We start from the raw sequence: 19,592 nt of genomic DNA on the forward strand, positions 1-19,592 counted from the left end.
AGTTTTAAAATTGAAATCTCATGGGCATTTTCAATAACTAGTATAATTTAAAAATAAATTCGGTTATCTCCGCGAATATGACTATTCTTGTTTTAAGGGAAGTCTCGACCACGCGAATTTAACGACGAGAAACTCAGGCCTGAAAACAAGAGTGACCTCTCGTTAGTAAAAGTAGTTGCGTTCATTTTATATAAAGCCTAGATAAAGTTGGACAGCAATTCAGCAGCACGATTTACGAAGGTATTTATTTTCTAGACAGTATCAGTATCTTAACATTGAATTTACCTTTGATATAATTACGGAGTGTTTTTGGTTTGAACATATATCGACAAGGCAATGCTGATAACTGCGTTATCGCGACGGTGTTGTAGGATGACTAACATTATCCTATAAAAGTTCGTGGATCTCTACCGTTCGGCCAGGGGCGTGGATTTGTCATAACTTTTGGGGTGGGGGGACGAACGAACCCTGGAACCTGGAACATTTCATTACCAAACGAAACAAATAATTACGAACAGTTTACTGTACCAGTGTTATTTCGATGAAGGCTGTAACTAGGGGTAATATGGAAAATTTGACTACCTACATCAAAGCTGCATAAATATATGAAGTTAAGTGAATCGTTCTACGATCAGGACTGTTCTCTTTGAATATCTTGGCGACATGAAGGGGGTCATTATGCACCGTACACGTCCTCAAGTGGTTCATTCGGTTTTGCGTTATGGAGTTGCGCAGCCAAGTTTTGATACGGCGCAGAGTGCTGAAGGATCGCTCGGCTGAGCAGGAACTAGCAGGGTTCAGCAGTGTGAGATGAGAAGAGCTTCGACAGAAGGGAACATCTGCCGCACTTCAGGTGACATAATCAGGAACGCTTTTAAAATTCGTGCACAAGTGAAATAGATTTGGTCGAAAACTGGCGCTTGAAGAATGTCAATTCTTGATCCAAGTCCTGATTAGTTCCTGATACGTAGAAACAAGCTCATTATCATGTGGATATAAACCTGAAAATCTGTCCTGGCGATCAAAATCATGGGGGGAGGGGCAGAGACCTATTCGCCCCCCCCCCCTTCCAATTCTATTGGGGGGACGCGCCCCCCCCCCCCTAAATCCACGCCCATGCGTTCGGCTGGCAGCATGGGGAATTCTGGAACAGTTCTGTTGTACTCATAGAAGTATCGATAAACATCTGTATGGTTTTACTGACCAGTTTACTGTCCAAATATGACTATTTTAATTTTAGTTATGGCCTTTGGGGTTTATTGTGGAAAATAGACCTATGATAGTTATTAGCTATGCAAATTATAAGTGGTATCAACTGTTCTAGAAAGATTAAGTACACCCTACCTCGTGTACATCTCATATCAGTAAATAGTGAAGCGATATATTGACGATATTATTTCACTAATCGGTGATGTTGTAAGATAGATAAAAAAAATCATAGCAACATAAAAATGAACTTGACCCTATAGATAAAACAAAATATAAGTTTTGGCGACTAGATTAGATTCAACTATATAGTTCTAGAGTAATAACCTTATTCATAACATTATTAGAAAATTCGCTAAACTGCCGACATTGCAAATGTAATCTATTATTTGACGGTTAAATAATGTGCGCATTTGTGTGTTATTTTTATTAAGGATGTCAAAGACCCATACATTGAAAAGGAGTAGATTCGCAAACATATCATCGTGACCAGTCGTGGGATTTCTTAATGTAGTTAGGTGTCCCTCACCCCCACCCCCGCTTGTGAAAATAATGAATTAAAAATTGTCCGGAAATAACTTATTGTCGATTGGATTGTACTGTATTGTTGTAGGCATACCATCTTATCTGGAAGTGGAAATGTGTTCATTTTCCTTTTATATATTTTGTTTTGTCTGTATTTTATTCTACAGTTTGCCTGCATTATCTGCTTGATAGGTAACTGCAATACAATGTAGTAAACTTAATTAGAGGAATCTAATTTAATATGTGCAACATTTTATCATGTCTAAATATCGACTGGTATCCTATAGTCCCTTAAGGTCCGGTCACTGTCACCATCTTAAGTAACAAGACAAACACGGATTGACATATAAGTCAATTAGGTGGGAGCTAGCTCACCGAGATATCCTTTATTCTAATTCAGATGGTAGTTTGACTTCCGATCCCTTGTTTTATGTCCATAATACCCCCCCCCCCCCGAAAAGACAATATTAAACAAAAAAACAAAAACAAACAAAAAACAAAAGCAAGTGTGTTCCGTCTCATAATCATTACCACAGATGACGAATACTCCGGTCTGGAAAATAACTTTAGCTTATCTTTTTTTTTAAATAAAAAAAACCCACTCCAGATTAAGCCAATTCAAATCTTTATTTGGAATTAAATCAAAGACATTTAACTCACAAAGGTATACCAAAGTCTTTCGGTCGTGTATAACCGATATGCTCGTTATGCTAGGTTATGAACTGTCCAATCTTAGATTGTTCACTACAAACCAATACAACTGTAAGGCCATTAGCTTTTGGTAATTAACTCTTCTGTCAGATATTTTGTTGGTTGTGGAGTAGATTGGTAAAACAGACTGTAAGGATCTATATATAAATACCTAACTCAGATAGTAACATTACCATGCTGTAATACACCATACACATGCCCAAACTACTCTCTCTACAACTGAATTATTTTTGGCTCAAAAAACTGTAACGTATTATATCCCCTATGATAGTATCTACAGAAAAGCCTTGATACACAATGGATGTGAAATATTGTTGTATTCTATTTTGATAAATGGTCAGTTTTATAAACTATTTTATGTGATTGTATTAAGGTATTGTATCTTTGTTTGATGTTAATTACTTGATGTCTAACTATGTACTAATGAGTATGTCCACAGAATCTCAAGTATACAGGTTTATGATATACATACACGGATAGGGTACTTGCTTTCTACAACAAGCCCCCCGCCTTCACATAATTATTCTAGGCCATTAATTATCTCAATTATAACTGAGGATTAGAGAAGGTGTAGTTCTACACCCTCTCCCTTCATACATAATGTGTGATGAAGGTTTCTGACAGACAAAATTGGGCTATTTAATACTAATGCAATGGGTGTGCATGCACCCGTTCTATTAATATGATACACATGTAACAGATAACACAACACAGTTACAAACAAACAGATATGATTATTTAATGTCAACAAATTGCTATACAACACAGTGTAATACCCTTTATGAACACCTTGTATCACTTTCCAGTTCGGTAATTTTCCCCATATGGCTGGACTATGTATTTTGAATACTATAATATAATTCATTGAGCTATAAGTAGCATCTACTGAGCTTGATTTTTATATGTAGGCTAATGATGTGCCAGAAGTCAAGAAAAAACCGACCCAAAAAGAAATGGGGTTTAATGCCCCATTTTCTGCACCAACTGAGCTAATTAAATTCATATTACCACAGGTTCATTCACCTGCACGCCGATGTGTATATGGGACTTCGTCTTTGCTACACTGGCAAACACTAGGATCGATACCGGAACCTCCCGCAGGTAACATGAACATATAAGATTCAAACTCAATTTAAGTGAGCACAGTCACTTCATGAACATAAAAAAGGTAAAAATATAAAAATTTTCTTGTATATAAAAACGTCAATAAAAAACGCGAGAAGAGAAGGCGGGTCATCTTCACTCTTCGTCATAATACAGTCAAGTTAAAACAGGAGGTCTAGCTGATTGATGTTTGGTATCGTCAATGCAGAAAAAAAAAGAATCCGCTTGCTGACATTATCTGGACCTGCGAATTATTTACCAATTAAAAACTGTTCGATCAATAAATTTACAATTAACCATGTTCGATCAATAAATTTACAATTAACCATGGGGTTAAAAATGAATTTCATTTAAAACAGTTAAGAACTTTTACGTTTATAATAATAAACATACTGGTTATTGGGAAAAGGATAATAACTTTATCTGAAAAGTAAAACAATAAATAGGTAACATTTTTAAAATTTTATTTTTGGCTTGTTCTGTCGGCATTGGTACAGACTTGGTTACATGTCAACTAAGATTATATCTGAAGACGTAAATCTTCACTAAGCCATGTCGTTACTCAACAAAACAAATCAACATAAAATGGACAGTTTTATTTTTGGAAGAAATCAAAGAAGTCGAGCGATTTATCCTACATTTTCCTTTTATTATATTTCTTTCTTGGTGCATCAATAAAAGCCTCCCTGATTTGCCGAACATCCTTGGCTTTGGACTAACAAACATTATTAAAAAGAATTTGTTTCATTTAGATCGTTTTAAGAATTTAGCAAAATGTCGTTAGCTAATCCCAAAAGACGTCCACAATTCAACAAGTCCGTGAGTATGGTAGAGTTCGATGACTTGGCATCAAGACCTACGCCCAGATGGGATAAAGTTAGAGACCATGTCTACTCACAGAATAAGAACGGAATAAAGACATTGGCGAAACAGGTAAATCAATATTTACACCTTCTCCGATGACATACATACCTATATATAATTGGTGAAATATCTGGTTTACATTGATTTTCACGGAGCTCCTCAAGTGCACGATTCCACTCTTACATATTTATTGCGTTTAAACGAAATATTAATTCATATAACGAAATATTAATTCGTAATAAGAAATTTTAATTAGTAATAACGAAATATTAATTCGTAATAACGAAATATTAATTCATAATAACGAAATATTAATTCGTTATAATACTTCGTTATATAACGAAATATTTAAAATAAGAGTGGGATCATGCATTTAAGGGGCTCCGTAGTTTTGTAGTACTTCTATTCTTGCCCCCCCCCTCCCCTCTGCTTGTAGTGAGTGGCATTTTGTCATGTTTTGGACATTTTATTGGAACAAATAATAGTTCTACATAACTTTACACACAGGGGAAAAGGCCGCCGTTGCCCAGATCTTCCAGTATGACTGAGTTTTCTCCAGACGCCAATTCACAACTGGTTATTCAGCTCTATCAAGAATTAAAAAAAGTCAGCGCACCTTCTATTACTGTGGAAACCGACACGTCACTGCGTGTAAGTATTTTGAATTATCATTGCGGATATCTGTTACTCATACTAATGTTTCCGAACCGTCCATGTTGGAATTATGTATAATATGTATAATAACATAAAACAGCAACTTATTATGGCGTGCTGGGGTTAATCTAATATAGCTTGATTTTGCACTTTACATTAAAGGTTTATCACAGAAGATGGTATATATTGGCAATGTATTCACTATTAGCGGGTCTGCAGGCCTACGTATGGAATTTCTGGGGTCCTATAGCTTCTACCAGTGAACATGCCTACGATTGGAGCGACTCTGATATAGCTTTCTATGCTAATTGGGGACCGATATGCTTTATTCCAATGGTTATTCCCCTTTCATGGTTAATAACAACAAAAGGTATATTTTAACTGTTTTGCTATAGAGCAGGATCACTGGTCAGTCCATTCATTTCTACGCAAACTATTAAGTACAGGAATATATGTATTATCGACACTGTCACGTTTTCCCATCAAAACGACAACGAGAAAGCCTCAAAAGTGGGAAATGTGGGAAATACAGATATTATAAGGAAGCAAAGTATGAAATAAGCAGTATAGCGTCTATAACGAAGCTAAAAAACGAGTAACAACCCATTAGAAAGGAAATTAAATGGGGTTTAGGAAATTTGATTAGCGTTTACAAAAATTATCTCTGATCTTCGAGATAACAGTATTATTATTATTGTGTGTTTCTATCTGTTGACAGAAATATCTGTTTTATTTTCATCAATATCTGACATAAGTTTTTTGTTTCATCCGAACGAATATACGTTGTCCATTGGCAGACCCTCCGTTCTGCACAACTGACAAGGGGGAATGACGCCGGAAAACCCCGTTGAACGTTCTCGCTCTTCACAGGGATCGACCACGGGTCCTCCAGGTTAGCGAGCCAACGTCTTACTCCCTATATTAGAAAGGAAGAACGAAGGAAATTTGTGGTTTTCTTTCTTTAAACTGCCGTGTAAAGATTATTTTTATCTTGTATATATAGAGGATATTTGTCGTTTTAGAGTGAATAACATATTTTATTTCATCGAGAAGCAAGAAAACTTATATTTTCACGAATGCGTAGCATGAGTGAAAATATAAACGTTTTCTTGCTTAGAGATGAAATAAAATATGTTATTCACTCTAAAACGACAAATGTTCTATTTATTTTATGATTTTACAATCATTTTAAGTAAAAACAACATGGACTACTTTGCCAGTGGAATAACACTTTTATTTCACTGATAAAACGCGGTATTCCACTACTGATCATAAAATAAAACGAGATAGCCTTTCTTTCTTTAAACTGTCGTGTAAAGATTCTTGTTATCTTGTATATAACGAGATAGCTATTTTGTAATAACAAGATGACTACCTTGTTACAACGAAATAGCTACCTTGTAATAACAAGATAATGAGAATTTCTTTTTACATTTGATTGATCCTAACGGTCTCCCGTATAAACTAATTAGGTAAAAATCAAGTGTTGCATATTATATCGTCAAGATGAACAGGCAAGTTCTATACGATTAACGCATTATTTCCAGAATATTTAAGACTGTCATCCCTGAAACAAAATCAACATAAAAACTCCAATTTCTTCAACAATTTTACTTTTAACCCAAATCAAAGCGGTTTATCCATTTTAATACTTGCTTCTAGGATTACGATGGGCAATATTAGTGGCCGCTATTCTCGTAGCAGCGGGTTCAGGAATCAGATGTACATATACGGAGCCACCAATTAATAAATGGTAACCATCTTCAAATATTTTTATATTGTTTATTTATGAATTATGGAAAGGGACAGCATATCCAGCCACAAACATCCGAAAGTGAACGCAACGGTTACTAATTACGCTTATCATGGATAGTCATATATTGTATGCACTATTGGGAGATGCTAATTGTAGGCCAGTTGGGGAGGTTCGGGAATTTCCGGAGTCCACAATGACCGCTTTATATAAATGAGTATTTTGGGGAATAGTAACCCTAACCCTTTTTAGAGGGGTAAATGTAAATTGGATCCAAGTTCAGTCTTCTAAAAAGGGTTAGAGTTAACTTCACAATTATTGTCTAATAAAAATGGTTTGATGTATTGGCAGCATGTACCTACCAGGGTATAGCTGAGATTCCAGAACCTCGATTAATCCAACCTCGACATATTTAGTGTATTTTAGACAAAACTGTATTAGTGATAAACATATTTTACAATAATATGATACTTAAAGGCTCAATACCACTCTTGTTGTAACTAAATAATATGTCCCATTCTTTATTCTGGTCAACCAATTATACTATTTTACAATATTCCAATTAATTGATAATACAAATTTCATCTTAACACATCTAATTTAAAAAATTGGAAAAATTCAACTAAATGGTTTGAAAAGCCTGACGTAAAGCTTTTCAAATTTGACTTGGATTTAAAAATATTTTTGAACCCTTTGGACTAGTAAAATAGGATTTAATGGATAATTTACACAACAGGTAAGACACTTACACATCTAGTACTTAGAATAGGGCTATTTTTTATTTTCTGGAGCTGTCAAGCCAGCAAGAGTGTTATTGTCCCTTAAACAAGCCAATCGTATTTGTTACAGGTTGGTTCATTCCGGCCATTTATTAAACGGTTTAGCAGGACCAATAGCTAAAGGTATGGGGCCGGTGGTTTCAGCTGTTTGGTTTCCACCAGATCAACGAACAACGGCTACAGCTATCATGTCCGGTTCACAGTGGTGTGCAATTGGTATTTCATTTATAGCAGGTAGATAATAATTACATTACACATAAGGAACGTTATGGCTTTGGAGACCTTCAGTGGCGGATCCAGGTGGGAGTGGGGTTGTAGCTGATGAAATTCAGTCAAGTGGCATGGCTTCGATCCTGAATGAGGTCGCATGCCTAACCTCGTAGTGTCTTCCCTGTGTGCCCCCTTATACACGCATGCGAATTAGTGAAGTGGAATTATATATATATATATATTTAATGGTGCTTAACATATTTGGCAAATATTTTTTTTTTCAGGTCCATTAGTTGTTCCGGAGACGCATAAAAAATGGAATGTCACAACTGATGTTGAACAACAAAATACAAGTCAGATAAATAACACCAATCGTCATGGTATGATGTATATCGTTTAATATGAAAGCTTAGTAGAGGCCCGCACCCATTCTTTTGATTTGGTTTAAGAATAGGTCATATGTGTTAATTCTCTTGCCCAAGAAGTTTAAAAATGTACTGATCAATAATTCAGAAAATCAGATACAAGACCAGGTGTCTGGGTAATCTCCAATCTCTACCAGGATCGATTCCAAATACGGCAAACCGCGTAGATTCTGATAGATTGCCGGGGACAGGTAATAAGGATTAAATCACCCCAAATATTTCTAGAGATTAGGCGAATCACTACATAAACGTCATTTTCCGGCTTCTCCTTTCGTCCAGTCTTATTATTTCTAATCATTTAATAATACAAAAAAACTACACTGAATCAGCAAGGAAAAATAAAATCAGGAAGAGCTTAATGTTGAAAATTCGGTATACAAATTTTCATTTTGGAATTCGCATTAATCTTTTTCGATCTTGTTCAACAATATATTAGATACTGTTTTCTATTTAAACTCGTCCAATGTGTTTTTCCTTGTTTTAATTGAATCCGAAATATTAAAATTCTTATTAATTTTCCACCTGTGTTATCATTTATACTAGATTTGATTTGTGTTAGTTTACAACGACGTGAATAAATTATCTGGGCTGCATTTTAGTTTTGTTATTTTAGTCTTCATAATACTGCATTCTAAACATGTTTGTGTTTAAATAGAATAATGAGAAACTGTATTGTGTTTTTATAGATGAGATTGTTGAAATAGAGAGAAAGGATATTCTGATGTATCTATATGGCTGTAAGTAAATTAAATCATTCATGGAAATTTCTTAAATTGTAGATCCATCTTTTTTAAAATGGCAACACAGACAGTGCGTAATATTTAAATACCAAGCTCTGCAACATAAAAGACTGTAATAGAATGGGTCTGCCCCAAAAGCTTGTCTCTAGATGTTAAGATGTTACTATTGAAATAAATAACACCTATAGCCCAATTTTTCACTTTATCCAGAAAAATACTTTATTGATAAATTATTGTACAATCTGATTAAAACGCGGATCCTATTTCGTTTTTTTTATAGTTCAAAATTTCGTTTTACTTCTCTTTACTACACTAGGATCTGGAAGAGTTATTATATTATCGGCGTTTTGGTTGAAGTGAGGGATAAACCAATGAAACGGTCTGTTACGGCGACTTCTTGGCGAGCCATGCACATAACTGTGGGTAAACCACTAGAAACGTCAATGCTGATTGATTAATCAATGTCTGACGCCATACGGTCAAAAGCCGCTCGTACAAACTCTAACACGACCTTCGAGTACAACTTGTAAGATCTTCATGTAGTATAGGCCATCGAAAGTATCAAAAAACGAAACGAAATCAGATTGTTGTACCAATGGTAATTTCTTAAATTTCAAATCTTTTATGTTTGTCTTGAAATATGTAGCCCTAACTGGTAAATTCAAACATGATTTTACAAACTGGTGATGACCAATCATTTTGTTTCTAATGAAAACTTTATTATCTAATTATACAGGTTTTGGATTTTGTGCCCTATTACTGCTGGTTATTTTGATTTATTTCCCCGCTAAGCCTCCACGCCCTCCAAGTTCTACAGCTTCTATAGATAGATTAAATTATTGGACTGGAATTAAACACCTGATAAGGTATCAAGTATGTCATACAATATAAACATATGCCGCAGATATCTTTTCATCTTGATATAATAACAATAACAGTATTGAGGGGCTAGATCTATTTCTTAAGGTCCTCTCCAGAATTCGTAAAGGTCGCTGAGTGTGATTGTTGACGAGATTGTGGGTTGAGGTTGAGGTAATTAGGGTTACGGCTAGGTCAAGGGATAGGGTTGGGGTTAGCGCTAGCCCCGTTTACATCTCGTGACCTTTGACCAAATCTGGAGGTGACCCTAAGAAATAAAGCTAACCAGTATTGAGGTGTACGTGGTTTTTATTTTACCTGGTCCAATTTATACTTTATGTTTAATCTGCAAACAATTTATTTTTGATCGTAACTACTCAAATGTAGGAAATAGCTCTACTCCTCGTTTATACTGCAAAAAGTAAACCCTTGCTAAGAAATCTTACAGGGTCTGACTTTTACATCGAATATTTGCAGTAGGTTTTTCTTTTTTTTTCAACCATAATCCCAAAGTGATACGCGAGTGAGGGAGAATTCCAAGCAGTCTTTCCTCATTCTTTCACAGAAAAAATAATATAACTATACAATATAATTTCATAAGGGTAAGCGATTGGGTAGCCCAGTGATGATTGATGCGTGTGTCGGAATTCTGACTCCACTCTTGTATTCTATCTGATGTTAATTGACAAAATGGGTTGGTGGTGGGAGAGGGAATTGCAGGGGTTGGAGATAACAGTTTCGTTTCTATCAAAAGTAGTACAAATACACATTATTTGTGTGGGGTATCAAACGAGAAGAACTGGGTCATGTGGTTTTCATGCGAATTAATGAGATAAAAATGTAGGCGTCATATATAGGATGAACGTTAAACCATGGACATACATTATATGTATTATAAGGTTCATGGTTAAACCCTCATCTACTCCTGCTCTCTGTTTTAGACGCCGTCCACAGTTTTGGTTTGTAGCTGTTTTATATGGTTATTCTACAGGTATTAGAGATGCTTGGAGTTCTATGTTAAATGTTAATCTTAAAGCCCATGATATATCACAGGTTTGGTTTTATTTGTTAATAAATTAAAGTGGGGCCTTGGTCTCATACATTCGGGTGAAAACTGAAAGAATCGGTTTGATTTGACATGTTACGTGCCGGTATATTTTATGAGGTACAAATCTGTCTTGTAATTTAAATGATTGTGAACAGTCGGCTAAGTAAATTAATCGTATTAAAGGAGCTAAGTCTCTAAGTCATTATTTTAGAACACAAATTAGAATTCAATATATCCAGTAATTAAGAAACAATTAACATTTTATAATCAGTACACGAGTCGTGTACCCTATGGTTTCGGGTGCCATTTTGTAATGAACAAATAAAAACATATCCGACAACACAATGTCGAAGTAATTAGCTAAGGCTGATTCACAAACGACAAAATAATAGTTTTAAAAACGTGTAGAATGCACTTACAGGCGTAAACAACTGCCGTTCAATATGAACTGTTCACGTACTTCACCAAACATAATCGATTAGAAATTACAATATGTTTTTCAAAAATTAAATATAAATCACTTTGCATACTGTACATTCATATTACATTAATGTGTGCTTTTAGAACCATTTTTGTCTCTTTCAAGGTTCCAAAAAATAGAGTCATACGCCCTTTAAGATTACCCTATCACTAATCATATACATGTATCAACATTTCCCAATACTAATCGTTTGTATACAGTTTGTCCCATCACTAATGTATACAGCCCCTCTCATTTATATTATACTATTCAAAAAAAGTAGGGGATATTTGATTTTGGGGGCATAATACTAAAATATGCAAATGACTACGAAAAAAGTCACTATAGAACCTAACAGAAGAAACATTTCCAGTTACATGTGACGCCAAAACGCACCAATAGCTACCGCATGGAATGCATGTGATGCTTGGGATCATCATGGGGGTCCAACCCAAGATTTGCACGACTCTGACTTTGAATGTTACAGTCATTGTGGCATTGAATTCCAGGGTGGAAACATCAGTTTAATTGTTTTAGTGACCAGAAAACAAATTTTGATATGCGTCGGCTTACCCAAAATGAAAGGTAACGTGCCCTTGGCATGCTACAGATCGGCACAACACAGGCGGTTGTGGCGCGGACGATGAATGTTTCTCAGTCTGTCATAAGCAGGCTATGGTCCAGATACCGTGATACACAATCTGTACAGGACAGACCACGCTCAGGTCGACCAAGGGCGACAACTCAAGCCCAGGATCGATTTATCCGTACCTTGGCCTTGAGAAATCGTGTCATCACAGCAAATCAGATCAGCGCTCGTCTTCAAACAGACACTGGTGTGAGAGTGAGTGGCCAGACGATCTATTTCTTAAAGCCATCTCCAGATTTGGTCAAGGGTCACGAGATGTAAAGATTGCTAGCGCTAACCCCAACCTGATCGTTGGACCTAACCCTTAACCAAACGCTAACCCACAATCTCGTCAACAATCACGTACCCTAACCTTATTTCCATCTCATCGACCTTGAAGAAATCTAGAGGTGGCCTCAAGAAATAGATCTAGCCGCTATGCGAGCTAAGAGATTTGTATCCAGATCCCACTCCAGCGGGCATAAAAAGGTTCTTCTCGGCCCACACCGGAAATAGTATCCAGAACATACTAGTCGAGTGTATTCTCAGCTACAGCGGTCCCTGTCAATACAACATAGAATTGTGTCATGTGTGTATACATGTCATTGAATTATTTTATACCATTGGTGATTAATGTTTTGTAGATAGATGGTGGTTGGATTGGATTTTACTCAGCAGTAGCGAGTTGGATTGCTGGTATTATTATAGCCAAGTAACTATGCCCAAAATTTCTAATCTTTAAACACTCTTTTGGTGATCAGTCAGGGTCACCACTTTTGTGAATTAAACTACCGTACCCGTACATCTGCTCATAAGTCATTTATTGAATACTTTTAGTGATTTTGTATGTAGAATTTACATTTTTGAATATAATAATGATTAGTATGATACTGTAAGGAAATAATATTACTAATAATGGTTTAAAAACTGTTTCTTTTCAGATTTGCAGATACATTTAAAAAACGTTTTAAATTATTTTTAATAACACTATACTTACTGAGTACGTTGATGTATATATGGCTGACTTTGACCTTAGTAAATATTTTACCTGCTAGTCGAGGTAAGTTGGTTCATTCCTGATGTTTCACGGTGTTTTATGGGAAAAAACTAAATACCCTATAATCAACCCTCTAGATCATCGGATGACTGTAATATTGAATGTATTAAAACTCTCTCGACAATTATAAATTTAAAGTTAATATGGAGAATCGAGTCTTTGTTTATTATCGTAGCAACGCTACTAAACCTCACACACTCATTACTTCTCTCGGAATAAAGTAATTTGACTAAAACTTTCAATATCTTAATTTCTCATTATCTATTTTTGAAGTATTATAGCAAGAACGACCAGTTCTATATATAAATATTACATAAAGTATCATTAACTAGTTCTAACTAGCATTAACGAGTTCGCGAACTCTAAGTATAGACATAAAATGAAAAGCAAAAGAGATACCTTGTTCAAATGGGCATTATCTGTAAAGTAATTCATAGAATTGAACTCACACCCAGAACTTCTCATTTCTTTAAAAGAGACACATATTTAATATGTGATAATGATATTTGATAATAGTAATTACTAATGATAATAGAATATTGCTTATAATGATAATCATAGATGGAAATTGTCACGATATGATTGTTGATTGGGATCCTTGATTTTTATAATTGATTATGATAGTATATAATTGATAATAATCACAATGATAAGCAGTAAGGATAAATTTGAACTAAATGTGTATGAATCTACATTTCAGCCACCCTGTATGCTTCAGTCATTTTATCCAGTATATTTATAGGATCAACGACGCCTTTATTTTATGAATCAGCTTGTGAAATAGCTTATCCTGTATCCGAGGGTATAGCAAATCTGGTTTTAACCATGCAGGCTAATATAGCATCACTCATTTTTCTAGGGGTTTTATCAATACCAAATATAGGTAAGATCAACTTAATAATATCAGATTGATATTTTCAGGTTTCTCGTAATAGAATGGGGTACACTGGTTTCTAGTGATTTCAGCTGAGAGCTAATATAACGTCAAATACCTTGTGATATCATACAAAATGAAATGAAATGGGGTTTAACGTCCTACAGTTATGCTCCGACTGGGCGAATGAAGACGGACATACGCCATACAGTGTGCCATGAGGGAAACTTTGCCCAGACAGCGGCACTATGGCCTACTCCTATATCGAATTCCAACTGCCAAGGGATCTTGTATACACGGGACCTCGGTTTTTCATCCCATCATAACAACTAGACAGATGTCCTTGTCAGGCCCTCCGTCCTGCACCACTGACACGGAAAACCACATCGGAAAATCTCAATGAACTTTCTTGGCCAATGTAGTGATCGAACACGCGACCTTCAGGCTAGCGAGGATATCATAACACATTTTTCCTAGTAAATTTTACCGGTTTTGTAAAAGAATACAGAAAATCTTCACATATTTATTTGGGACACGTATAAACAAACACAGAATGGAGTACCGGTAGTTGATGGTTAGTTTGTACCGGGGCATATATTGGTTATAACTTTTCAACCATTGTATGCTCAAGCTATCTATCATCTATTTCATTCTGTTTAAAACCTTTTGGTTGTCCTCATTTTAAAAATTAACCCAAAAATCAACAGGAATTTAACCATATTGTACCAATTACTATGAAAGTAACAGTCAGTAATTACTGTTTGGCTAGTTATGCGTGATTTGTGAGCGTACATGAAGGGGGGGGGGCTGGCAAGGAATAGTGCCTAGTCGTTCGGGTGGGACGAAAAACTGAAGACACGTCGGCGCATAAATTTCCCTCATGTCATAGCACACTGTACGGCGTGTGACCAACTTCATTAGCCAAGCTCGTGCAGAAAAGTAGTTAGTTAAACCTCAATCCATTCATCCATGCGATCTCAATGTACGCCTTCCACACAGAAGGTATCTTGTTGGGATACCGACAAGGAGTGCCTATGCATGTAGTATCTGGTTTTATGTGTATGTTTCAGGGACTGTTTGGATGAATTGGTTATTAATAGCAGCGTTTGCTACAACAACTGTATCCCTGTTCTTTATGAAGGAAACCCACACTAGGTCAGATATTGATGAAAATAAAACAGATATTTCACTTAAACATGGTCAACAAACAGAAACACATATGTAATAATAATAACACTATTATGCAATAAAACATCTAACGAATTTAATAATCTCGAAGACCAGAGATATTTCGAGGCCAGTCATAGGCGTACGATGAATGTTAGCGGGGTAGAATCAGAAATGCCCTAAAATAAATCTCTATCCACCTCATTATGTATTGTTTAATGGTCGAGAGCGAGACATTAAGTAATATATTGTAACAACAAGAGGACCGTCAGGTCCGAGTGTTTTTACAATATATTACGCAATGTCTCAGCTCGAGACCATTAAACATCTTAAAATACAGACACTCCGCACGTGCGTTTACAGTGAAATACGTCACTCGAGTCTAATATTTGACAAGGTACGATTGGCAAGTTGCCCGTACGATTATTTGAAATAATGGTACGCCAACATCAAAGGGTGACGTCACATCTGTATTTTAAAGCCAAAGAAGCGTTATATACCACGCACTGAAAGAAAAGCAAAGGAATGTACATTATAATTTACCACATTGTTGTTGTATATTAAAACATAATCAGACACAATTATAGTTGTATTTGATATGATGTATTGTTTTCGAGTTTTTCTCTTTTACTATTTATTTGTTCTTTTGTACTATTTCCAGTTTGTTTTATTTATATGTATGTTGCTCTTAATGTGCGTATTGATGCAATAAAATCTTGTCTTAAAATCTTATCTCATTTTAATAGGACGTCCAGTATAGATTGAAATTCGTGTTCTTCATTTCGAATATTATGAACGTCAAAAAAATAACATGCTGCATATTTCCATAGTCAGTGAGTCAAGTGGCGTGGTTTTGATCCCTCACTTATACGTGACATGGTCGTCTGTTTAACCTCGTTCTTGTGGCCCATGGTCACCTATTGTAGTTGATAATGAAATCGTGGATGAAGTATCTATAGGTTCTTCTGTAACTACTATAGATTCTTCTGTTACTACTATAGACTCCATTTTAACATCTACGGGATGTTATTACATATGTATTTTAACGTATCCGCTACTTTAATCACTAAAAACAAAGATATGTCTCCAACTGACCCAATCCATTCTTCCGTTTAGCTCGGGTTGAAAAATGCCAAGTTCTAGTGTTTTGAGAATTTTATTTACGGTCGCTGAGGCGGGTTCGGTCGGCCGGAAATTCTTCTTTGTTTCGGGACTTTTGTGCGGTAAGACTGCGCATGGAACTAAATGAACCATGGACCTTATAATACATTATAAGGTTCATGAATGAATTAATATAAATTAATCTTGAAATAAACTACATCGATACTCTCACTATAGCCTTTGTGGTATCATTTTAAATAGCGTAAAGTATTTATTATTTATTTTCTAGCATTTCTAGCTTAATTACTGAGGAAGGCTCGGGACGATTCGGATGTTGTAAATACGTGTACCGAAATTTCAGTGTCTGCAGAAAATCACGCCAACACAGATTTATAGGACCTGGGGGCATGAGAAATAAAAAGTTTAGGGCCGGCGCTTTGCGATAAAAAAAAAAAAAAATGGGTTAGGTCGGGTAACTTGAAATACAGGTATTTTATTCTTGCCTTATAAAGTATACATTATGCATGATCAGAGTCGACCATATTCCACATTCAATCCTTAAACTAAAACCATATAAAATGTTAATTATTGTTCCCAAATCGGGCTCCTTTTAATCCCAAAAGTCAAATATCACAAAAAAGTCGTGTAAAATAAATTATTGCAACCGCAATTGTTAAATATATTTTTAGTATCAAATTCTTAACTAAAGTTATATATTATTATCACTCTGGACAATCCACTTTTTGTTCTGGTTTAGCTCTCTGGTACCACTCAGTCCAACTACCATCATAAACAGCTACGTCGTCTTTACCACAAAGATAGGCAGCTAAAGCTATCGAACACGCAGATATTCCTGAAATATAGAACAAGAGATTTTGTCTGAAAAAAAAATAAAATGAAATGGGGTTTAATGACCTACCTTTCTGCGTCAACCAGGCTAATGAAGACGGACCACGCAGTAGGTTACGAGCGACATTTTGCCCGAACAGTGGCGTTTCTCAAGCGGAGCTAACTGTAGACCTGCAGCTTAACTTTATTATGTTTGTTCTAACTTTAGTCTATAGCGTTTTAAATATTTCACCTATTTGACCTCATCCTATTCAAACTTGCCATGGAAAATATCCTATGGTATTTTAACAGGGTCCCAGTCAAACAGACCAACGACCGATTGAGGAATCGGTCGCTCTTTGGTTTTCGTGAGCAACCCAGAGTTTCTAAATTATGAAGTTTTGGTTGAGAATTACCTGAGCCACAAGACGCCACGATGGGCTTTTGAAGATCGACATTTACTTCATCAAACAACTTCTTTAGTTCTGCTGGATCTAAGACTTTCCTCGTTTCCTGGTCCATTATTTTAGTAAAAGGTAAATTACGGGAATTAGGTATATGCCCAGGTTTTATGTCTGAAATAAACATGGAAAAAAAAATTGTCTACGATATCACCTTAGGTGGAAGTGGACGTAAAACCCCAGAAACGAACGAACGATGAAAAAAAAATTATTTGTTTTTCGGTTAGAATACAATTAACAATCTATAATCTTGGTATTTTTCATTTACCTCTCTTCAAGACAATTTGGGGTTGAGTGGTTTAACGCGTGCGCTTCGGGTCATGATGTCTGTCATTGAGACAAGTGGTGTGGTCTCTATGTAGTCGCCTGCTTAACCTCGTGGGTTTTCTCCCACTGATAAAGATCCCTACGTTAGTCACAAAATGAACTAGTCTCTCTCTCTCTCTCTCTCTCTCTCTCTCTCTCACACACACACACACACACCCACACACACACACACAATAAGAAATACATACCCGCTCTTGGCTCCGGGCTCTTTCCTATAAATCTTCCATTAGGCCTGGCATCAACCAACTGAAAAGCATTTTTAGTAATGTTTTCTTCTATATCTTCAAAGTTCTTCACCAATTCAGGTCTAAATTTACTGACAAACTTTTGTTTCTGAACGGGCGTCGTCCCCTCTCCTGTTACCGCTTCGCCTTTCGCAATCCATGATGGAAGGCCTCCTTCGAGGATGGAAACTGCATTGTAACCAAAAAGTCTAAAGGTCCACCAAACCCTTTGGGCCGAAAATACTCCAAACTTAGCATTATTATCATACACTACTACATGCGTGTCGTTATTCACACCAAGGTTGCCGACATATTCTTCAAATTGACTCGGTGACGGTATCATATGCGACATTGGTATACTCTTGTTAGCACATTCGTCAATATCAAAGAAAAGGGCACCTGTTATATGTTCTTTACTGTACTCCTCTCTCGCATTTCTACCTGTGTTAGGAAGATGCCATGATGCATCAATAATGCGAATAGTTTTGCAGCTACTTGCCACTCTCTCGGCTAACCATTTGACGGATACTAACGCTGGATGGTTCATATTTATATGCAATTTCTTTGCCCTTTAAAATACAACAAAATACGCGTAACATACATGTGCAAGACAACATCAATTAAAGATGCATTATGTAAGATTTAAATAAAAATCTGGTCGTTCTTGCTATATTTGTTGAAAAATGAATATATTTAAAATTTCAGTCAAAATACTTTTTTCTGAAAGAAATTATGAGTGTTTGAATTTTTGACAAGATATAGCGTAAATAGTCACGATTATCAAGTACCATTTTTACGATAATTATCAAATCCCCAATCATCCATTTTAACGTTAAATTATTAAATGGCGTGAGTGTTCAAATCCATTTAATATTTCGGCCATCTAACGAACTAGAGAGTTGATTATAAAGTTATAAATAAATTTCAACATTATAATTTATGTACATCTGAAGCCAGAAAAAAGACCTGCAATAGGCAAATTTAGCTCTTACATAATGGCTCTTTGATACAATTATCTGGTTTGCACCTGGCATATCCAATAATCTGTAAATTTTTTCCATTGTATTCATATAAAGTCCGACCTAAATCTTAGCATCCCATAACAAAATAAGATTTTTATAAAATACATAAAGAGTATAATGCTAAGCAAATACATTAAAAATAGTAAAACAAGTGGAACAAAAACCTTATTAATTTTCTCCAGAAAATATATATGCGTTGTTATCCGATCAAACCTGCTGTCTAACTGCCTAGGTGTCGCCAGGTGTGGCGCACGTTCGATTAGTGATAAATGCCTTTAGCACTGACAATCACGTTCGCATGCCGTCATCGAAGTGGTCTGTCGGTAGAGGTCAAAGGTAGAAGACCGCCCGAAATTAGCCATCCTTACAAATTGAGGTTAAACATGAAATATCTAATACTTGTAAGTAAATATCTCACCACATATAAAAACATATATTATAAGGGAATAGTAACATTAAATGGTTATTAAATAACAACTCAGACAACCCAAGAAGAAACAAATTACCAGAGCCAAGTCAGTTAACCTGCAAATAGATCCTGTATATCTGAGACCTGACAATCGAGA

At 35.8% G+C, this 19,592-nt stretch overlaps 2 protein-coding genes across 6 annotated transcripts; one reads left to right on the plus strand and one right to left on the minus strand.

Moving 5' to 3' along the window:
- The first annotated feature begins 2,691 nt into the window (after positions 1 to 2,691).
- On the plus strand, positions 2,692 to 15,540 carry LOC126811648 (solute carrier family 49 member 4 homolog). Of its 4 annotated transcripts, none has more exons than XM_050537443.2 (15): positions 2,692 to 2,815; positions 3,456 to 3,543; positions 4,299 to 4,479; positions 4,918 to 5,061; positions 5,227 to 5,434; positions 6,727 to 6,817; positions 7,667 to 7,830; positions 8,091 to 8,186; positions 8,918 to 8,968; positions 9,708 to 9,837; positions 10,771 to 10,882; positions 12,610 to 12,677; positions 12,907 to 13,025; positions 13,723 to 13,905; positions 14,967 to 15,540. In XM_050537443.2, exons 3-15 carry the CDS (start codon positions 4,321 to 4,323, stop codon positions 15,119 to 15,121), a joined length of 1,680 nt encoding a protein of 559 aa, XP_050393400.1. In that variant the 5' UTR covers positions 2,692 to 2,815; positions 3,456 to 3,543; positions 4,299 to 4,320; the 3' UTR covers positions 15,122 to 15,540. The 4 variants fall into 4 exon arrangements, with proteins under 4 accessions (XP_050393400.1, XP_050393404.1, XP_050393401.1 ...); XM_050537444.2 differs by having other exon boundaries at positions 2,693 to 2,778; XM_050537447.2 differs by lacking the exon at positions 14,967 to 15,540 and having other exon boundaries at positions 3,456 to 3,610; positions 10,771 to 10,820; positions 13,723 to 13,858.
- A 1,203-nt stretch (positions 15,541 to 16,743) lies between these two features.
- On the minus strand, positions 16,744 to 19,592 carry LOC126811478 (3-mercaptopyruvate sulfurtransferase). Of its 2 annotated transcripts, none has more exons than XM_050537125.2 (4): positions 19,533 to 19,592; positions 17,969 to 18,573; positions 17,409 to 17,567; positions 16,744 to 17,017 (listed from the first exon to the last, which is right to left on the minus strand). In XM_050537125.2, exons 2-4 carry the CDS (start codon positions 18,549 to 18,551, stop codon positions 16,887 to 16,889), a joined length of 873 nt encoding a protein of 290 aa, XP_050393082.1. In that variant the 5' UTR covers positions 18,552 to 18,573; positions 19,533 to 19,592; the 3' UTR covers positions 16,744 to 16,886. The 2 variants fall into 2 exon arrangements, with proteins under 2 accessions (XP_050393082.1, XP_050393081.1); XM_050537124.2 differs by lacking the exon at positions 19,533 to 19,592 and adding an exon at positions 19,191 to 19,346.

This window comes from Patella vulgata, chromosome 2 (genome assembly GCF_932274485.2).
Source record: "Patella vulgata chromosome 2, xgPatVulg1.2, whole genome shotgun sequence".
NCBI classification, from domain to species: Eukaryota; Metazoa; Mollusca; class Gastropoda; family Patellidae; genus Patella; species Patella vulgata.

What these genes read in the sequence shown, in the direction of transcription:
- LOC126811648 (XM_050537443.2), top strand. Translation starts at nt 4,321, where the DNA reads ATGTCGTTAGCTAATCCCAAAAGACGTCCACAATTCAACAAGTCCGTG. An exon ending in AAGCCCATGATATATCACAG is followed by an intron (nt 10,883 to 12,609) that starts GTTTGGTTTTAT and finishes AATGTTTTGTAG; the next exon opens with ATAGATGGTGGTTGGATTGG. An exon ending in GCTGGTATTATTATAGCCAA is followed by an intron (nt 12,678 to 12,906) that starts GTAACTATGCCC and finishes GTTTCTTTTCAG; the next exon opens with ATTTGCAGATACATTTAAAA.
- LOC126811478 (XM_050537125.2), bottom strand. Translation starts at nt 18,551, where the DNA reads ATGAACCATCCAGCGTTAGTATCCGTCAAATGGTTAGCCGAGAGAGTG. An exon ending in GAGCCCGGAGCCAAGAGCGG is followed by an intron (nt 17,568 to 17,968) that starts GTATGTATTTCT and finishes TGTTTATTTCAG; the next exon opens with ACATAAAACCTGGGCATATA. An exon ending in CGTGGCGTCTTGTGGCTCAG is followed by an intron (nt 17,018 to 17,408) that starts GTAATTCTCAAC and finishes TCTATATTTCAG; the next exon opens with GAATATCTGCGTGTTCGATA.